General features: G+C 52.1%; 1 protein-coding gene and 1 long non-coding RNA gene across 4 annotated transcripts in view; one reads left to right on the top strand and one right to left on the bottom strand.

Moving 5' to 3' along the window:
- Positions 1-472: 472 nt before the first annotated feature.
- Positions 473-16,713, top strand: LOC145507744 (uncharacterized). The gene is made up of 4 exons (XR_014055103.1): positions 473-580; positions 2,369-2,424; positions 13,375-13,431; positions 16,283-16,713. It is a non-coding gene; the product is annotated as an uncharacterized LOC145507744 (long non-coding RNA).
- The window catches only part of EVC (EvC ciliary complex subunit 1), a 92,654-nt gene continuing 77,039 nt past the window's right edge, over positions 2,408-18,022 (bottom strand). The window contains exons 16-22 of one of the 3 annotated variants that reach the window (XM_081495023.1): positions 15,822-15,966; positions 12,973-13,084; positions 7,211-7,337; positions 5,982-6,075; positions 5,046-5,048; positions 4,806-4,917; positions 2,408-4,303 (exon numbers count right to left, since the gene is read on the bottom strand). In XM_081495023.1, coding sequence (XP_081351149.1) covers positions 4,219-4,303; positions 4,806-4,917; positions 5,046-5,048; positions 5,982-6,075; positions 7,211-7,337; positions 12,973-13,084; positions 15,822-15,966 — 678 coding nt within the window. In that variant the 3' untranslated portion in view covers positions 2,408-4,218. The remainder of the gene's footprint in view (positions 4,304-4,805; positions 4,918-5,045; positions 5,049-5,981; positions 6,076-7,210; positions 7,338-12,972; positions 13,085-15,821; positions 15,967-18,022) is intronic. The other 2 variants (XM_081494842.1, XM_081494926.1) reach the window with 2 other exon arrangements.

The raw sequence follows: 18,022 nt of genomic DNA, 5'->3' as shown, positions 1-18,022 counted from the left end.
AAAGGAGGCATTTTGCAAGGAGCAGAGAGTGCTTATCTCCCACTCCTCGTGTGTCCATAGAAGGAGAGGTGTCCACTCTTTGGGGAGGAAACATGGGAGCTCTCTTGGCCTCTTTCTCACTCATTCTCCCCCAGTGGAGGGAGGAACTACCTGATTTCTTCTCCGAACTGAGCGTGCTAACTGGCTCCCTCCCTCCATCCTTGGAGATGACTGGCTTCAGGAAATACACTCCTCGGATGTGAACTTAACCACAAAGTTAGTGATGTTCACCAGGTGACCCTGGGAGGCTGTGGGCTTATCTGGGATCTGGGTTAGGGTGGGTTGAGTTGTGTTCAGTGGGGATGGGCATATGTGCAGTGGAGGTGTTGCCAGCCATCCCGGCACAAATGGCCACACTCCCGTGCCAACTCCCCTGCATTGTGACATGGGGCTTAGGCCAGGGGACCCAACACAAACGTGTCCCATAGCACCTGGCACCAGAAGTGCACCCAGACTGGAAGTGTGCCCAGCAAGGAGGAGAGGCAAGTGTTGCAGAGCCAGAAACTGGTCCATGGACATCTCTCAGCCGCCAGATGCAGCAGTAAGTGGAGCAACGTTAGAACAAAGAATTACAGGAGTGGTTAGGCAATTCACTGACCTAAAAAATTACTTTTTTTTCCTGTATTTGTGATTTTGTGGAATTCATCAAGTTTTGAAATATAATTTGTTCCACTCTCTCATTCTGTATATTCACTCTTACATCTTTTGTAATTTTATTGGCTTTTTTTTGAAATTCTCCCAAATATACAAGTTCCAGACACCCTCCCACCCCATCCCTAATCCCTGCCAAATCTGGGTCCCCTTGCCACTCCTCTTACTGTTGTGGGGGTGACCCCATGGAAGAGGCTTGTGACTGGGGCCATGTCTGTGTCTATGGAAGAGGCGGGCAGGTTTATTTCAGGGGAAGGTAGGAACAGGCTCTTTGTGGACACCAAGTCCCCAGTTTGGCCTCACCAATTAAAAAGCTGATATGCAGATCTGTGTACTGCTTTGCCTCTATCTCAGCTGGTTCCAAACTTGGATGAGAAATAGAGTGTTATTAACCATCCCCTCTCCCATCCCAGCAACAAAACGCAGAGACATTTCTTAAGAGGGAAAGAGGAGAGTCTGATATTGTCAAGGAGGGCAGGGGAGGCTCTTGAAGTTGTGAGTGAGCCCTCTTGAAATGTCAGCATGGCTAGGAGCTAATGAGGCAAAGGGGATGGGAAGCAGAAGTGTTCCCGGCAGAATGTCATGTGGCAAGGCCATGTGGTAGGCAGGGGGGTGTGGCCTGCATGAGGCCAAGAGAGGAGACAGGCTGGATGCTGGGTGAGGCAAGGGCATCAGCTGGGCTGGAGGGGTGGATAACACCAGACCTCACCAGACCCGAGGTCTATGTCAAAGATTTTGTTTTTTTCTCCTAAGAGCAAGGGATCACCACTGAAGAGCAGCAGTCAGATCTGTGTTTTAGGAAATGTGGACGGATTAGAGGAGGGTGGTCCAGGGCAGAGGGAAGAGCAGGAGCAGTTAGGAGGCTTCTGTAACAGCAGCAAGATCAGCCCTAAGGCGATGAGAACAAGACAGACCCAGGCTGGCTGGGGGAATCCTAGGAGTCTGTTGACCTTGTATAGCTTCATCCCAGCAGCTCAGCTCAGAGAGGCTAAATTTGCACAAAAATTAATCCCCTAAACTTGTCATTATATTATCACTCATGAACCCCTTCCATTGTAACCTCCTTCCATCACTGTAACCGCCCACATCCCTTAAGAACTGGGGGCATAACCCAAATGGAGAGAGGGTGGATATGTCCCCCAGGGTCTTCTGGCCTCTCTTCTCTCCTCTGACCATGGGTGTGCTGTGTTCATGCAGCTCAGTGCCAGGCCTGAAAGCCCTCCTCCACACCTGGGTGTCCCCCAGCCTGCACCCACCACCACCAAGGGTCCTGTAGCTTCCGGAGGTCCACCTTCCGTTTTGATCACAGAGGCAATTCCATTATGAAAGACACCCCCAGAGTCAATTTGGGATGTGATGAAAACAGACACAGCCCACAAGCCTTTATGGAGAGTAATGTACCCCACACTGTGCCAAGCAGTCCAGCGGCCTGTGACATGTGACATATTCCCTTGGGCTAAGGAAGCTACATTTAATTTAAGCAAAATCATCACCCATGCAAGATGGGTGGAGGTTGGTTGCTGCTTGTGATCTTCTGAGGATTCTGGTGCTGCCAGGGCGTCTGCAGTTACCAAACCCTTGTCGCCAAATCAGACATTCCCAACATAGGAGGCATTTGCCTCCAGACTGCCTCTGGGCACAGGACCCACGTGACAAAAGCAATTTCTCTGTCAACCAGGTTGTCAGCAGACTGCAGGAAGGAAGCCATCGCTTGTTACAAGACTGCAGAATAAGGTAATGTTTTATTTAGCCCACAAGAGGGAGCTGCTGGTTAATTTTGGAACTCCACTGGGTGCCCAGTCAGGATTTGAGGATGCTCTGATGGTAGATATCCTTAACAAATGATGCAACTGAGCATGGATTCCTTCTTCTGTTAAGGAGCTGCTCTTTCCTGACTAAGAGAGACTAATCTGGGTTTTAAGAAATAAAAATTCAGACCACAAATGGTTGGTCCAGAAAATCCCTGAGATGGGGCTTCTAGAACCCGAAGCCCACTGTGTACTGGGAATTCGTGGAAATACTAAACTCTTTGTCCCAGATGCACATGGGGCTGGCACCCTCTGCCTTAGGTCAGAGGATGATATCCTCTCAGGGAACATCTGGTGGTGTCTGGAGACACATTTTGTTGACACAGTTGGGAGTGTTCCTAGCATCTGGTGGGTAGAGGCCACATGGGTGCTGTCTCTTCAGTCAAGTTCAACTCTTCTGCGACCCCATGGACTGTAGCCTGCCAGCCTCCTCTGACCATGGGCAAGAATACTGGAGTGGGTTGCCATGCCCTCCTTCAGGGGATCTTCCCGACCCAGGGATCGAACCCACATCTCTTAGGACTCCTGCAGTGGCAGGTGGGTTCTTTGATGCTGCTAAACATGCCATAATACACAAGATAGCCCCCATCCCCAAAGAATTTTCTCACCTCAAGTGTCCACAGTGCCAAGATTGAGAATCCTTGATTTCAATGAAAAGAACAATTTTCTTTCCAGGTGGGAATGGCCTCTCCTGGCAGTGGTTGGTCTAGAAGCTTCTGGATATTCCGAGCATCCTCTGGGAGAACCATTTCTCCTTAGGGGAGGGCAGCTGTCTAGTATAAGGCCTCACGGTTCCCAGAGGAAGTCTTCAGGGTGGGCAGGGCCTGCCTGCATGCATGTTCAGTCTCTCAGTCGTATCTGACTCTTTGTGACCCCATGGACTGTAGCCTGCCAGGCTCCTCTGTCCATGGGATTTTTTCCAGGCAAGAATACAGAGTGGGTTGCCATTTCCTACTCCAGGGGCAGAGCCCCCTACCTAGCGCTTTAAATGTCTCCAACAGAAGACACTGCTGCAGGTGTCATTATGCCTCTATGGGTCCTTGAGTCCCTGGGGTGAGTGAGGACAGGCCCGCAGGCTAGGGGTTCCATGGTCTATGTCATGGGACCTGAGACTCACATCCCCTCGTGGAGACCAGGCCAGAGCCCCCAGCTGAGCCCAAAGAAGGGACTGGGTCCTGATGAGAATCCGGGTTGGCCAGTGGTCACGGTGCATGGGACAGAGAGAGTGGGGGTGATGAAGATGCAGGAGAAAAGCCCTTGGGCCCAGAAAACACCAGAAACACCTGGTGACCCTTCACCTACAGCAGAACTCATGAGGCGGCTGGAGAGCAGAGGGCCCCCAGGCGGGACTGAGACCACCTAGCCTCGGCGAGGTCTGGGGGGCATCAGGACTTGGTGGAATGGGAGGTTATAGAGGGTCACGAAGGAAGGGCTCCCCAAGGAACCAAGCTGTGTCTTAAAGCCAAGGAGACAGAAAAACGTGAAAAGATGTGTTCCCAACACCAGGAGCTTGTCACTTTCACAGGCGGTAGGGTCCGCCTTACTCTTTTAGGCCTTTCCTGGGACTCTGCCATCCATTCTCCAGCCCCGCACAAGCCGGTGGGCAGAGGGAAGACCCCATCTTTCCCCCACCCCAGGGGTGGCCGGCCCTCCTCATGGAGGGGCAAGCGGGCTTCAGAGAACGCCCGGGTCTTCAGGGCTCCTCCCGAGCAGCCTTAAGCTACAGATGGCTTCTTCTCTTTAGCATCTTCTTGGAATTCTCGACATCACCAACTTCACTTTCTTGCTGGCTCAGCCTTTTGCTGCTTAAAAATAGGGAAGAAATGCATTTGGTCAGAATAATGATTTCAGGTCTGTCCTGATGCAGCCATGCATCCAACCTGATCATGTGAAAAGGCAGTGACAGGCTGTTGAAACAGCTAGCATGTTGACATGGGCTGTTAAGAAACAAAACTCCTAGCTCCCCTGTGTTTGGTGGGAGGCCATCTGAGCGCCACAAGGAACAGGAAACCCACGCTCAGAGGACTGCGGTGCCCCAGGACGGATCCACCCTACCGCAAATCCCGGAGTGCCTATACCCAGCGGCCCTGGTGAGGCCTGGGATTGCTGGCTATTCTGGCGGGATGCTGATGGACTGGGGAGATTGGTCATGGCCAAGCCAGCCAAACTGGACACTAACAACAGCAGTAATAGTCACGACCAACACTTCCCATCATCACCCATCAGTTCCCAGACCTGACTCAACACCTACAAGAGATGCTGGTTTTCCCGCCCAGGTTTAGGAGACCAACAAGGGCCCCGTTGTACCTGAGCGATCCTGACGTGGGGGCCCCCGAGCCAGGGTCATCGTCCTTGGGACCCCCAGTGTCCCCTCTCTCTCGGGGTGCTGGCTTCTTCCTTTTGGTCCTCAGGGGCTTCTCTGCAGAAGGCACATGACCCAGACATTGGCTCTGGGGCAGTTTCCCTCGGCCTCACGTCGCACTAGCTTGGCACTCTTTGAGTAGCTCTGGGGGCCAAGTGTGCACTCGGTACCTACCACTCTCAGACCTGCTTAACTCACAAGGAAACTGAGATCTCGCGGGAGGCGAGAGCTTGGCCAAACCCACGCGGCCGGGAGGTGGCCCAGCCGGGATTCAAAGTCAGTCGGTCAGGCTCCTGCTGTGTTTATCCCACACCCAGCCAGCCCGGCAGCTTCCCGAAGCAGTGAGAACCTGAGTACACGGCACCAGCACTGTAGCTTTTATTTTAATAGCCCCCATGATCTCTTTTCTAAAGCGTTTCCCCAAATTTTTAAATTTTGTTTTGTTTTTTGGCTGTTTGGAGCATGGGGCTTCCCTGGTGGCTCAGACGGTAAACAATCTGCCTGCAATGCAGGAGACTCAGGTTCGATCCCTGGGTGGGGAAGGTCCCTTGGAGAAAGGGAATGGCACCCCACTCCAGTATTCTTGCCTGGAGAATTCCATGGACCGAGGAGCCTGGTGGGCTACAGTCCACGGGGTTGCAAATAGTTGGACACGACTGAGCACATATATCCCTCCCTCCTCCACACAGCATGTGGGATCTTAGTTCCCCGACCAGGGATCGAACCCACACCCCCTGCCTGGGAAGTGCAGAGCCTTAACCACTGGACTGCCAGGGAAGTCCCTGGCCCTCTGTGATTTTACACACCTTCTTCTTGCCACAACACCTGTGATGTCACTGAAGTTTCCACTGGCAGGGGGGGAAAGACTAATGATTCCCATTTCACAGATGGGGAAATGGAGTCAGAGATGAGAGTCGACTGCTGAGCGGACTTATAGCAGGTTGGAGGGCCAGGGGTCCAGCAGGCATCCTAGTCGAGCCTGCTTATCTACAGACAGGACCCAAAAGCCCAGAGAGGGTACGCGTGATGCCTGAGGCTACACGCTGGTTAGCGGCAGACCTGGGGCTAGAACCTATATTCCTGCTCAGACAGCCTGCAGGGCACCTTCTCCTATGACTCACCTGAGAGCCCACGTTTATTCGAAAATAGTTTGCTTTCAGCAAGAGGTACCCGGGCCAATGCTGCCAGCTCTGAGATGAAGTTCTGTTCAGCTTCCTGGATGCAGAGAGAGAGGGTCAGTGAGGCCTCCCTCTGCCATGCTCCGCCTCTAAATCCCCTTCCATCAGATCAAGGTGGATGCGCTGAGAGGGGGGACAGGACAGCATTCCCATGTAAAGGGTCCTCTGTCTCCCCAAGAAGCATCCAGAGAGGCCTGGAGCGGCAGAGGCACATGGGATGCAGGGGCAGCTGGCCATCCATCCTCACTCACGTGGGCCGTGGGTCCTACTTTACAGATGAGAATACTGAGGTGTGAGGGACTCTGAAGGCAGCACACAACCAGGATCTAACCCCCCGCTCTGCCTGACCCGAGTTGGAGTCCTTAACTGCCAACACCATTGATCAACAGTCAAACCTGGATCCTATGACTTATTAACTGTGGGGCACTGAAAGATGACTTACCCCTTGGGGCTTCAGTTTCCCCATCTGTAAAATGCCAGGAGTAACCCACTCTTGGCTGTAGATGAACGTAAGGGCCTCAGCTCAGTGACTGTCTACAGGAGGCCCTCAGGGAATAGGGGTCACCACCCTGACTATCATATCACTGTTGTTACAGCCACACTGCTGGTGAATACTCAGATGGGTCCACACTCTGCTCAGCACTCCCTTTCTGGAGTATCTGATTTCTTTTTAAGGGCAGCCGCTTTTCTTTATAGCCGTACCTTATCATCTCACACCGAGGAGATTTTTCTGGGATGAAATATCCACTTTACATCATGAAATATGAGCATCCTGCATGTTCTAGATAAAGTGCAAGCCTCAGGCCCAGCAGCGCAGCCTGAATGATGCTAAGGTCAGCCTTGACACCGAGAGGGCCGCGTGGTGGCGATTCGCACACAGGGAGATAGATGCTCCTTCTTTTTAGCTCAACAGACAAAGCTGATGAGTGGTCCGGGCCTGGCCCCAAGCTGGGCGCTGCAGACCCGGGGGGGAATCGAAGTTCATGCTGGAGCTGCAAGGCTGATGTCACTAGCCCCGGAGACTAGCGGAGGCCGAGGGGGTTCCGAGCAGGGCGTGTGGTCCCCACGAAGGCTCCTGTGCTGACCCGTGACCACGAGCTTGGCCCTTCACTATTTCCACTCCCCTGTAAACCACTGCCCATGTGGCACAGGCGCGTTTTCACAAGTTGTACCTGTAGCTGGGTCTCAAGCTGGGCTTCCAGATGGTCCATGACCCTCGCCTTTCGCTTCCGTGCGTCGCGGCGGGTCCACTGGTGCGCAGTGAACTGAGCCAGGAACTTTTTCTGCTGTGCCAACATCCTGCGGGAAGGAACGTGGGCCGTCGGCGCTGTCCTGCCGGCGGGTTCATCAGACCCAGTGCGACCCTCCCCCCAGGACCTGCTGAATCAAGGAAACTAGTGACCGATAGCTGGTCTGGAGCCCTTGGCGCCAGGAGAGGAGAGCCGCCATTGCCGCACAATTTACTGCGGCCACGGGTGCCATGGCCGCACCTTAACTCTGCCCGCAGCTGACTCATCAGAAAAGCAGGTGCCTTCTGATGAACACTGGGGAGTTTACAGAGTCTCACACACAAATTTTTCACTTGATCTTCCGGATGGTTTGGTGACATCTGCAGGACAGAGAGGAGGAAAGCTCGGGAGAAGCTCAGAGAGCCAGTGGGTGTGGCAGACAGGACCCTGAGTCCCACAGCCCCACAGCTGCAAAGAGTTTGGGCTGCAAGTAGCATCTTCATATGTGAAAAATCATTTAATTCCAGGGGGTGGGGCATGGGTGAGATGGTCCCCTGAAAGGACCCATCTTTGTTTAAAATTTCAGAATTGCCCTAGCTCCTCCCTCTAAAACAGAAGGCTGAGTTTCCTAGAAGGCAGAGTCTGAGAAGTTCTGAATAGGACAGCTTGATTACTGCGAGTGGCAGAGGAAAGAGCTGGGGCTGAAGCAGGGTCCCTGACCCGGAGAGAGTCCCCCATCTCCCTTTCAGGACCAGAGACCCCCACCCCCACCCCTCCTGCTATGAGTACCCTCCCCTCCTCAGCAGACCTTCCTCTGGTCCTCAACAAGGGGGAACATTCAATTCCACCCCCTCTCTTTCCATAATTCTCTGCCTTTGTCTTTTCCTTCTTATGATTGATTTTCTCAAAGGTGCTGAACTTCTAGACCTGAAGGCAGAAGCCACCTTTAGCATCAGCTGTCCGTGGATTATATCTGAAGGCACGAAATTCCACCAGCTTTTGCTTCATGCTCTTCCTTCTACCAGTAATATCTTTCCCTCTTTTTTTTTTTGCTTTTTCTGGTAAACTCCTATTCATCCTACATGACCCTATCATCCATCCTTCCATCCACTCATTCATTGATTCATAGAAGTATTTCTAGACTTCCAGGTGTGATGCTGGGTTTTGAAGACACAGCTGTGAATAACAGACTCATAATCTCTGCCCTCATAGGGCCCCACTTTGAGCTGAGGGGAGGGAGAGATATCAAACAAGTAACTTATGATGCAGCTGAGGTCGGTTCTCTGCAGTGTGGCTCTCTCACACCCTCAAAGAGGCTGCATTCCTTTCCTGGGGCTGCTCTAACAAATGACCCCAAACTAGGAGGCTTCTAACAACATTGATCCTCTCTCATGGAAGAGTCCAGAAATCTTCAGTCAAGGAGTTGACAGGGCTGTGCTCCTTATGGAGGTTCTAAAGATGAACCTGTTCCCTGCCTCTTCTGGTGCCTGCTGGCACCCCTTGGCTTGTGGCTGTATCACTCCAGTCTCTGCCTCTGTCGTCACATCATCTCCTCTGTGTGTGGTCAAATGTCCGCCTGAAGCATGGCCTCATCTCAAGATCTTTAACATAAATGACATCTGCAACAACCCTTTTTCCAAATAAAGTCACATGTATGGGTTCCAGCTGGGCTTCCCAGGCGGCTCTAGTGGTAAAGAACCCACCTGCCAATGCAGCAGGCATAAGAGATGCAGGTTCGGTCCCTGGGTCAGGAAGATCCCCTGGAGGAGGACATGGCAACCTATTCCAGTATTCTTGCCTGGAAAATACTGCATGGACAGAGGGACCTGGCGGGCTACAGTCCATGGGTTCACAAAGAGTTGGACACGACTGAAGTGACTTAGCACGTATGGGTTCCAGAGCTTAGGACATGGACCTTTAGGCTTCCCTGGTAGCTCAGCTGGTAAAGAATCCACTGATTCCTGGGTCGGGAAGATCCACTGGAAAACGGATAGGCTGCCCACTCTAGTATTCTTGGGCTTCCCTGGTGGCTCAGCTGTTAAAGCAAGGCAGGAGACCTGGGTTTGATCCCTGAGTTGGGAAGATCCCCTGGAGAAGGGAATGGTTACCCACTCCACTATTCGTGGCCTGGAGAATTCCATGGACTGTATACTTCATGGGATCACAAAGAGTCAGACACGACTGAGCGACTTTGCCCTCACTTTTGGGGACCCCTGTTCAGCCTGCTACAGAGGCCAGGTGGCTTCTTTCTGTGAGCAGCCTCAGTCCCACACCCACCTTGTCCCTCGTCCTGGTCACTCTTGACTGTCATCCAGCTGACTTATCATCTCCCTCATGGACCTGGCTCTTGGGAACGCCGGGAAGTGACAGTACAGCCCCAGAAGGGCCTGTGTCCCCTGGTTAGGGCGAGGCTTCAGTCTCAAGGGCTGGGGAGCCACGCAAGACCCTTCAGTCCCAAGGGTCTGGGAGAATCTGAGACATGGCTGTCGGGTGTTTCCTGTGATGCCCTGGCTGCAGCATAGGAAGCAGGAAGGCTGAGTGGGGGTCTGGGCAGAGGCTGCAGCTCCAAACCAGGAGGGGAGTGATGAGGACCTCAGACAAGAGAGCCGGCTGAGGACAGGGTCACCTAGTTGAGTGCATCAGCTCGTGGATGCCTTATGTGGACACAAATTCGACTATGGGAATGGATATTTCAAAAATATCCATTTTAAAGAGTTCTGATTCCAGAACTGTTTGAATTTAACATGGTACCACATGCAGTGCCAAAGTTTCTGCCAAGATGGGTCTGACAGCAGTGATGGACATCGGTGCCCTGGCCATGTGCCAGCCTCGGTGTGAGAGTTTTGCAGGCTTTGCATGGCTTATCTGACAGTTATACATCTGTAACAACAGGTGCTATGGCAACTCTGTTTTACAGGTGGGGAACGTGGGGCTCAGGGCATGAAGGGTGGAAGGGGCCACTAAAGCATCACCTGGTATCCCTAGGTGGGCTCGCTTACAATCCCACCCCTCACAAGAGATGCACTGTGAAATTTACCATCTGACTGAGAAGAGCTTCACGTGTGTGCTTATTCTCATATCGTTTTTAAAATCTGTATCTGTTGTCACCACTCTATTCTGTCCCTAGGAGCTCTGGCTGACTTTCACTAGAAACTGCACTTATGAATTCAAGGAGATGGGCATGGAGGGAAGGGCACTGATGGTCATGTATGAGCCTCTAAGATCAGTGAAACGAGGTCATGCACCCATACCCCCGCTGGACTTTGCTTCTTTATTTTCCATACACTCAGCAGGGTTGGACCAGGCGGTGGCTAAGGCCCCTCCTCTTGGGTCACTGGGGTCAAAGTGGAGCCCTTGGATCACAAAGGGCTGGAGTGTGTTAGCAATTCAGATGCTTGGGCCCTTAGTCTGGGTCCCTGAGTCTGGGTGTCCAGGGGTGTGACCTGCATGTTCAGCGTAAAGCCACGAGAGACAGATGCCCCCAAATCTGAGAACTGCTGGACCGTAGTTTGAAGGCCATGCAACAGTCAGAGTGAGTCCCAGCCTCAACCCAACGCCAGGGCATTTGCTGACCACTGCTGATGGCCAGAGGATTTTCGGAGGGGAAGCTGACTCAGTCTGACCTGGGGGACGTTGCAGATCCTGTTTCCTAAGGGAACATCAGAGAAGGGCTGGGATTTACTTGGTGGCCCAGGATGTAGCTCACTTTTCTCCATCCTGGAGAGCGGTAGTTCTGCTGCTACTTCCAGCAGGTGAGATGCTTCTCCTTAGACAAGGGACCCCCGTCCCCACTGTGGTCCCGCAATGCCCCCTCCCTCATCACAGCGCCTATGCCGACTTGTTGTCTTTTTAATTTGTCCATCTCTCCCTCCAGGCTGTGAGCTCTCAGGTGGGAAGCACTGTCCCCCGTGCCTAGCTCAGGACCTAAGTATGTGCTTATGGGGACATGCTGTGCTAAGCCCACATCCCTTCAGCCCACATGGTGGTTGGCTGCCCTTCAGTGGCCAGTTTCCATGCACGCCAATGTCTCATCACGAGCACCTCTGACCAGGGCTCAGGGCTTCCTCTGACCATGGGGCGTGGGGCATGGCCAGCTCAGGGATGCCTGAGAAGGCTGGAGAATTAACGCCTCCAGGGCAGACCCTGAGCCAACGTGGAAGGGGCTTGGTAGACTTGGTAGACAAGTTCCCTATTTTCCTCACCCCTTGCTGGCATCACTGGAAGTTGAGTTCTACACATCTTGTGGTCCAAGGGCTCCACTTTGACCCCAGTGACCCAAGAGTTGGGGCCTCTGCCACTCGCTGGTCCAACTCTGTTGGGTTTATGGAAAATAAAGAAGCAAAGCCCAGTGGGGTGCAGGTGTGTGATTTAGTTTCAGTGATTTAGAGGCTCATACATGACCCTCAATGCCCTTCCCTCCATGCCCATCTCCTTGAGTCCATAGGAAGGTCCAGACTGGGGCTGGGCCTCAGTTGGCATGGAAATCCCTCATTTTCACAGGCCTTATTGGCTTTTCTCTCCTAGTGGTAGGCCTCACAGCGCTCCCCACAGGTGTCTGCACCCTAATCCCTGGAACGTGTGAAGATGTTATATTACATGGTAATTGGGACTCTGCCAGGGTTATTAAGGTTACTGGTTTAAGATTCGGACATTAACCTAGATTATCTAGGTGGGTCTCAATCACTGGGGGGCTTCCCTGATGGCTCAGTGGTAGAGAGTCTGCCATTGATGCAGGATACCCGGGTTCAAACCCTGGGTCGGGAATATCCCCTGGAGAAGGAAATGGCAACCCACTCCAGTACTCGAGCCTGGAAAATCCCATGGACAGAGGAAAATCCCATGGACAGAGGAGCCTGGCAGGCTATATAGTCCATGAGGTCGCAGAGAGTCAGACATGACTGAGCAACTAAATGACAACAGTCACCGGAGTCTGTAAACGCAGAGGTTTCTCCAGCTGGAGTCAGAGAGATGCGGCCCAAGAGATGACAAGAGTGGACAGGACTTAATGTTCCAGATGCAGGGGCTATGTGCTAGGACCAGAGAGAGGCCGCTGGGAGGTCAGGGCGGGCCCAGCCAACATCCACAAGGAAACAGAACCTCAGTTCTACAAGGAACTGGATTCTGCCCACACTTGAAGAAGCCTGGAAGCTTCTGGAGCCTCTGACAACAGCCCAGCTAGCAACACCCTGATTTTGGCCTGGGAGGCCCAGAGAAACCAGGAGCATCGGCCCGACTTCTGACATTCGGCTCCCTGAGATAACACAGGGTGTGATGGTGGTGGGGCGTTGCTATGGCAGCAGCAGGAAACAGCCCTCCTCCTCCTCCCCTGCCCCTTCACCATGCTTCCTGGGTTCACCTGCCCCCAAGGCCTCAGCTCAGGATCTGCTTCTGGGGGAACCCTAAGCACGGATCAGAGAGGAGATCTCACATCAGAGCCGTGAAGACCACTCTGACCTGGGAACGAAGCCCTCAGCACACCTTAACTTGTGTGTGCCCTTGTTGCAAAGTCCCTTCAGGGGGCCGTGAGTTAGAGGGGGAACCAGACGGGGGCTCGGGGGCTCCCACGTGGGTGGGGGAGGCAGAGGAGACTCAGGCCCACAGGCAAATGAACGGGAGGTCAGCTGCTGAGAGTGTATTAGAGACACAGGTGACGCACAGGGGCTGGGACCTTTGTCTGGGGACCCTCAGCCGGTGGAGAGCCTCACCTCTGGTGAACAGCTCTGGAGGCTTCTTGAGCTCCACCCGCCATCTCAGCTCCGGACGAAGGATCAGTGAATTCTTGCTTTTTCCGCAGCTTGTAATCTTCCATTCTCTCACCTGAAAGTGAAAGTCGTGCAGTCATGTCCGACTCTTTACCACCCTATGGACTGTGGCCCGCCAGGCTCCTCTGTCCTTGGAATTCTCCAGGCAAGAATAGTGGGGTAGTTGTTTCCTTCTCCAGGGGAACTTCCCAACCCAGGCATCAAACCCAGGTATCCTGCATTGCAGGCAGATTCTTTACTGTCTGAGCCATCAGGGAAGCCCAAGAACACTGGAGTGGGTAACCTATCCCTTCTCTAGGGGATCTTCCTGATCGAGAAATTGAACCAGGGTTTCCTGCATTGCAGGCGGATTCTTTACCAGCTGAGCTACCAGGGAAGCCCATATAACACACAACGATCAAGGTGGGTGTTCGAAGGACTGACACTGTGCTGGGAAGGGGCCAGGTGCTGGGGTGCAGAGATGAGCAGGAAACGCCTGCTCTCAGGTGTGCTGTTTAGCAGCTCCATGGTTCACCCTGGGAAGGGCTTCGTGTGCATGAGGAAGCCACAGTTTCCATCACGCCCCACACAACGATGAGGGCAGTACCCCAGCTCTGCCTGCATCTTCTCAGCCCTGCTTTCTTATAAGTATCAGGAAAAAGGGAAGCCTGATAAGAAATGGTCAACACTAAAAGGCCGGCACAAATGGTTAAAAGTCCACACCAGGAAAGAAAACCATTCTACACAAAGCACTGTAGGCATGCAGTGAGTCCTGCAGACGTGGGTGCTGAGCTAGGTGCTTTCCAAGGAGCTGAGAGGTTTGGTTTCTGAGTCTGAGGTGCACTGGTCTATATATCAGAACATGTTTCTTCTTTTTTTTTTATTATTTAAAACAATGGTATATTTTGAAACAGATGATGACGATCAAAATTATTTTCTACTGGATTCTTACTACCACCTGAATTAACTGCCTATTTATTGGACCATAGCCATAACAATATATATTTATATATATTTTTTCATATTTCAACATATATATATTTCATATTTCCTAGTCATCTTGTGCATGCTGTGTCCTAAGTCATCTCAGTCGTGTCTGACTCCTTGTGACCCCATCGACCGTAGCCTGCCAGGCTCCTCTGTCTATGGGATTCACCAGGCAAGTGGGTTGCCAGGCCCTTCTTCAGGGGATATTCCCAACCCAGGGACTGAACCCAAGTCTCTTTTGTCTCCTGCACTGACACGCAGGTTCTTTACCACTAGCGTCACCTGGGCTAGTCATCTCAGAACATGCTTATTCTTAGCTAGCTGCTACATTTACCTAGTTACACTCACCTAGTTGCCCTACTGACCTAGTTGTGAGATGTCAACAGGCCACTGACCTCCCTGGACCCAAGCTTTCTAGAATTTATAGAAAGGTCCATCCTTGATGATCCCCAGGGGCACAGTGTTCTAGGACTCTTAAGAATTGACTAAATGAAAAAAGGAGTTCATGTGATCAAGTTACATTGTTTCAAGGCATTTGTTGAGAAATCCTCTCATTAAGTTGGGGTATCAGGGAAGCAGGAAATTAGAGCTGAGAGGATGCAGGAAGGGTAAGCCCAAGACTAGCCCCACAAGTGGGGAAACTGAGGCCTAAAGAGGGGATGTGAACACCCTGGTTCCTGAATGTTCTGCAGGGATGATCAATCACATCGGCCTCCTGCTAAAGGAGACCTACCCTTACTTGAGAAAACCATCTGGAAGGATCTGTAACCAGCTGGCAGATTTCTGGGCAGGTCCCAGATTTTATTTGAATGTATAGCTCAAATTCCCCAGGGCAAGGGCAGGAAAAAAGTGGCAGCTGAGCTCATTGAGAAAAATAAGATTCATGGAAGACCTGCCCCCAGGACCTGCTGCTCGTCCTTCATCTAGGGATTGTGGACAATCCAGGAAAAACCCATCAGAGAACATGGGATTCTACCCTGCTGCGAAGCCCTGGGTGTAGGGAGAACTGTTACAAGAAGAGACTTTAAGGAACTGGTTTTTGTCTGTTACTACACAATGTTGTTGCTGGCCCTGGGTGTCTGGTCTGCTCCATCCCCCAGGTGGCCTCTTATGAGAGCCCACAGGGAAAAACTGTCTGGGTCTCAGGTGTAAATGTGCCCACATATGGGCCACTGGCCTGTTCTTACTTATTGTCACTGTGACAGCTTAAATTGAGGGAACTTCTATCTCTTCGGCCACCAAGAAGGCCAGAGGCAAATGCATGTCACCTCTTAAGTAGGAATGTGCTCATATATGTCCCAGACGATGACCAAACCTTAACTCCATCTCACTGTCCTCTCCTTGTCCTGATTCATCTACTTAAGAAAAATCCTATTGTACTGTACAGATATGTTTCTTTAAGTGCTTTTTCAAAAGCCTTTTGGGGACAAGTCATTGCCATTGAAAGTGTTAGTTGCTCAGCCATATCTGACTCTTTGTGACCCCATGGACTGCAGCCCACTAGGCTCTTCTGTCCATGGGATTCTCCAGGCAAGAATACTGGAGAGGGTAGCCACACCCTTCTCCAGGGGATCTTCCCAACCAGGGATCGAACCCATGTCTCCAGCATTGCTGGCAGATTCTTTAGCATCTGAGCCACCAGGGAAGCCAAGGTGGCTTCAGGGTGGTTTTGGGGACAAGGCAAGGATAAATAAATACATAAAACATAAAAAAAAAATTAAATCCCCTTAAATAACCATTTGAAAACGCTGACATCCCACCCTGTCCTCAACTAAGAGCACGTCTGGCTAGCTGCTGGCAGGGCTTCCTCGTGGAGGGCACCATACCCTGTAGGGCCTTCAGATGCTGCAGCCTTCTCTCCTCGTGGTCCTGCATGACCCTTCCAATTTGCTGGTAATATGCTTGCACGAGCCGACCGATGCCAGGGCTGGTCACGTAGACACTCTCCACGGCCGCCTCCATCAGCGTTCTCTGTGGGCAGGAGGGGAAAGTCTTAGTAGAGGGCACACAACAGAGCCAGCTATGGCCAACACAGTCCTGGCTCCTATAATCCATTTACTCCCAAACTTGGCTGGTCCAGAGCAGGTGGAGAGTGCCTGGCTGGTTTAGACCAGCATTGATAATCTTATTTTCCTTGGTAAGGGATGGTCTGATGCTGGGTGTATGACCCAGTTCTGACCAATGAGATGCAATGTTAGGGAGAGTCTATTGAGGGCCTCCCTTTTCCCAACATTAAGCAAAGCCTTGGTGAGGGTGATAGACTTTGCTGTTTCCCTCTTCTGGCCAGGACACAGAGTGATGTCTGGAGCAGCAGTAGCCATTTTGAGACCATGAGGCAACAAAACCAACACCAAGAATGATGGATCAGAAAGAAAGAGGCTTGGTCCTTGGTCACATCACCGATCCTCTGTGCCAGCCTGGAACCACCTACCTCCACATTTCTTGTTATATGAAATCAGTAACTTCTATTTATTTAAGCACAGATTTCTGTCACTTGCAGTTATACACAGTCCTCAATGACACACCTTCAGACCCAAAGCAGAACAGAGAAGAAACGCTGGGATGCCCCATCATTGGGGACATGTTGATTGGGCACTCGTAAAGTCATCACCTTTTACCTCAAAAGATGATGGGCAAAAGTCAGGTTTGAGTCCCCATTTCAGCAAACATTCATTGAATGGCTTCAAGCTTTGGGCAAGAAAAAAAATGCCCATTCATTATTGTTGAGTGATTTGTTATGTTCGGAGGGCTGAGAAATACACCCCGATGTGTGGGTGTGGACGGCAGCCGTGAGGTGAGGAAGGCTGCAGCTCAGCATGCAGAGGAGATGAGAGCCCGTCTCCTCACCCCTAGGTCCTGCTCCTCCCTTACTGCGGCTGCTTCTCTCTCCCTCTCCATCCAACATTCACATCTGACTCTGCTCCCAAGGACTCTGAGCTCTGGCCTTGAACTTCCTGTCAGGAGCTCCCACTAATGGCCAGAGGCCTTGCTTGGATTTCATTTAGCACATGTAACGCAGAAGACAGGAAGTCCCTCCTTTCCCCTCTCAAGTCAGCAAACCCACCTGCACATCACACCTTCCGTCCCTCTAGCCTCCTGCCACAGGGGGGCGGTGTCCACCCCTCTGCATTGCAGCCCTCCTCCCTTCTCCAGGGCCTCGGTCCTGGCCACCCTCCTCTCCTCCTCCCCAATTTTTCTGGCTGGTGTACTACTCAAGTCAGCAAACACACTTGCTCTAAAATCTCCAACATTTCAGCCCTCTCTCGATCCCCCTCGACACTGCCTGCATCTCAGCTCCCATCCAGTACAACTTCTCAAGGTTAGCGTGTCCTCTCCCAGTAGATGGTAAGCTTCCCTGAAGGCAGGAACGCTGCTGCCTGGCTACTCTGTCCCAGCACCTGCTGCAGGGCCCGAGGCCAAGGAACCCTGTGAACAGAGGTCCAGCAAAGAACATCCTTCCAGACACCGGGCCCACGTTCTTTCCTGTGAGTGTGTGTCTGGTGGGAGTCCATTATCTAACCCTGACTCAGAGTCCCTTGGAGAAGCCAAGGACAAGATATGCCACACTTGTGTTTCATTCTGTTTTCACGTGATGACCATTGATTAGATCAGAGTTGTAAGGTTTCAGGGGAGGGAAGAGACTCTCCCAACATCACTAGCCCTGAAGTCTGGATGATGAAGTGTGGCAGACACGAGAGATCTGGAACGAGATGGGGTGTTTCAGAATTGAGGGGCCAATCTCTCTGCTGTGCAGGCGAGTGACTTTATGTAAATGCAGGGACTCATGGGAGTGCCCTCGAGGGTCCTGGCACATCCCAGGTGGGTCTGCTGCCAGCCCAGATCTAAAACACCTCCTGTGGGTACCAGCCACAGACTCTCTCTGCTGAGACCTGCAATACATGGGTTGTATTCTTACAGCTCGGGGGAGGAGGCAGGCAAGGAGAAGCCAAGCACATGCTGGTCATTCCAGGCATGACCAGCCTCCAGTCCCAGCCACTCACGGAGGCAGGAAGGCTTTAAGCATGTC

Source organism: Giraffa tippelskirchi, chromosome 1 (genome assembly GCF_054371585.1).
Source record: "Giraffa tippelskirchi isolate mGirTip1 chromosome 1, T2T-mGirTip1v1.2.pri, whole genome shotgun sequence".
In the NCBI taxonomy this organism is placed as follows: Eukaryota; Metazoa; Chordata; class Mammalia; order Artiodactyla; family Giraffidae; genus Giraffa; species Giraffa tippelskirchi.
This window is presented reverse-complemented; position numbering and strand designations above follow the sequence as displayed.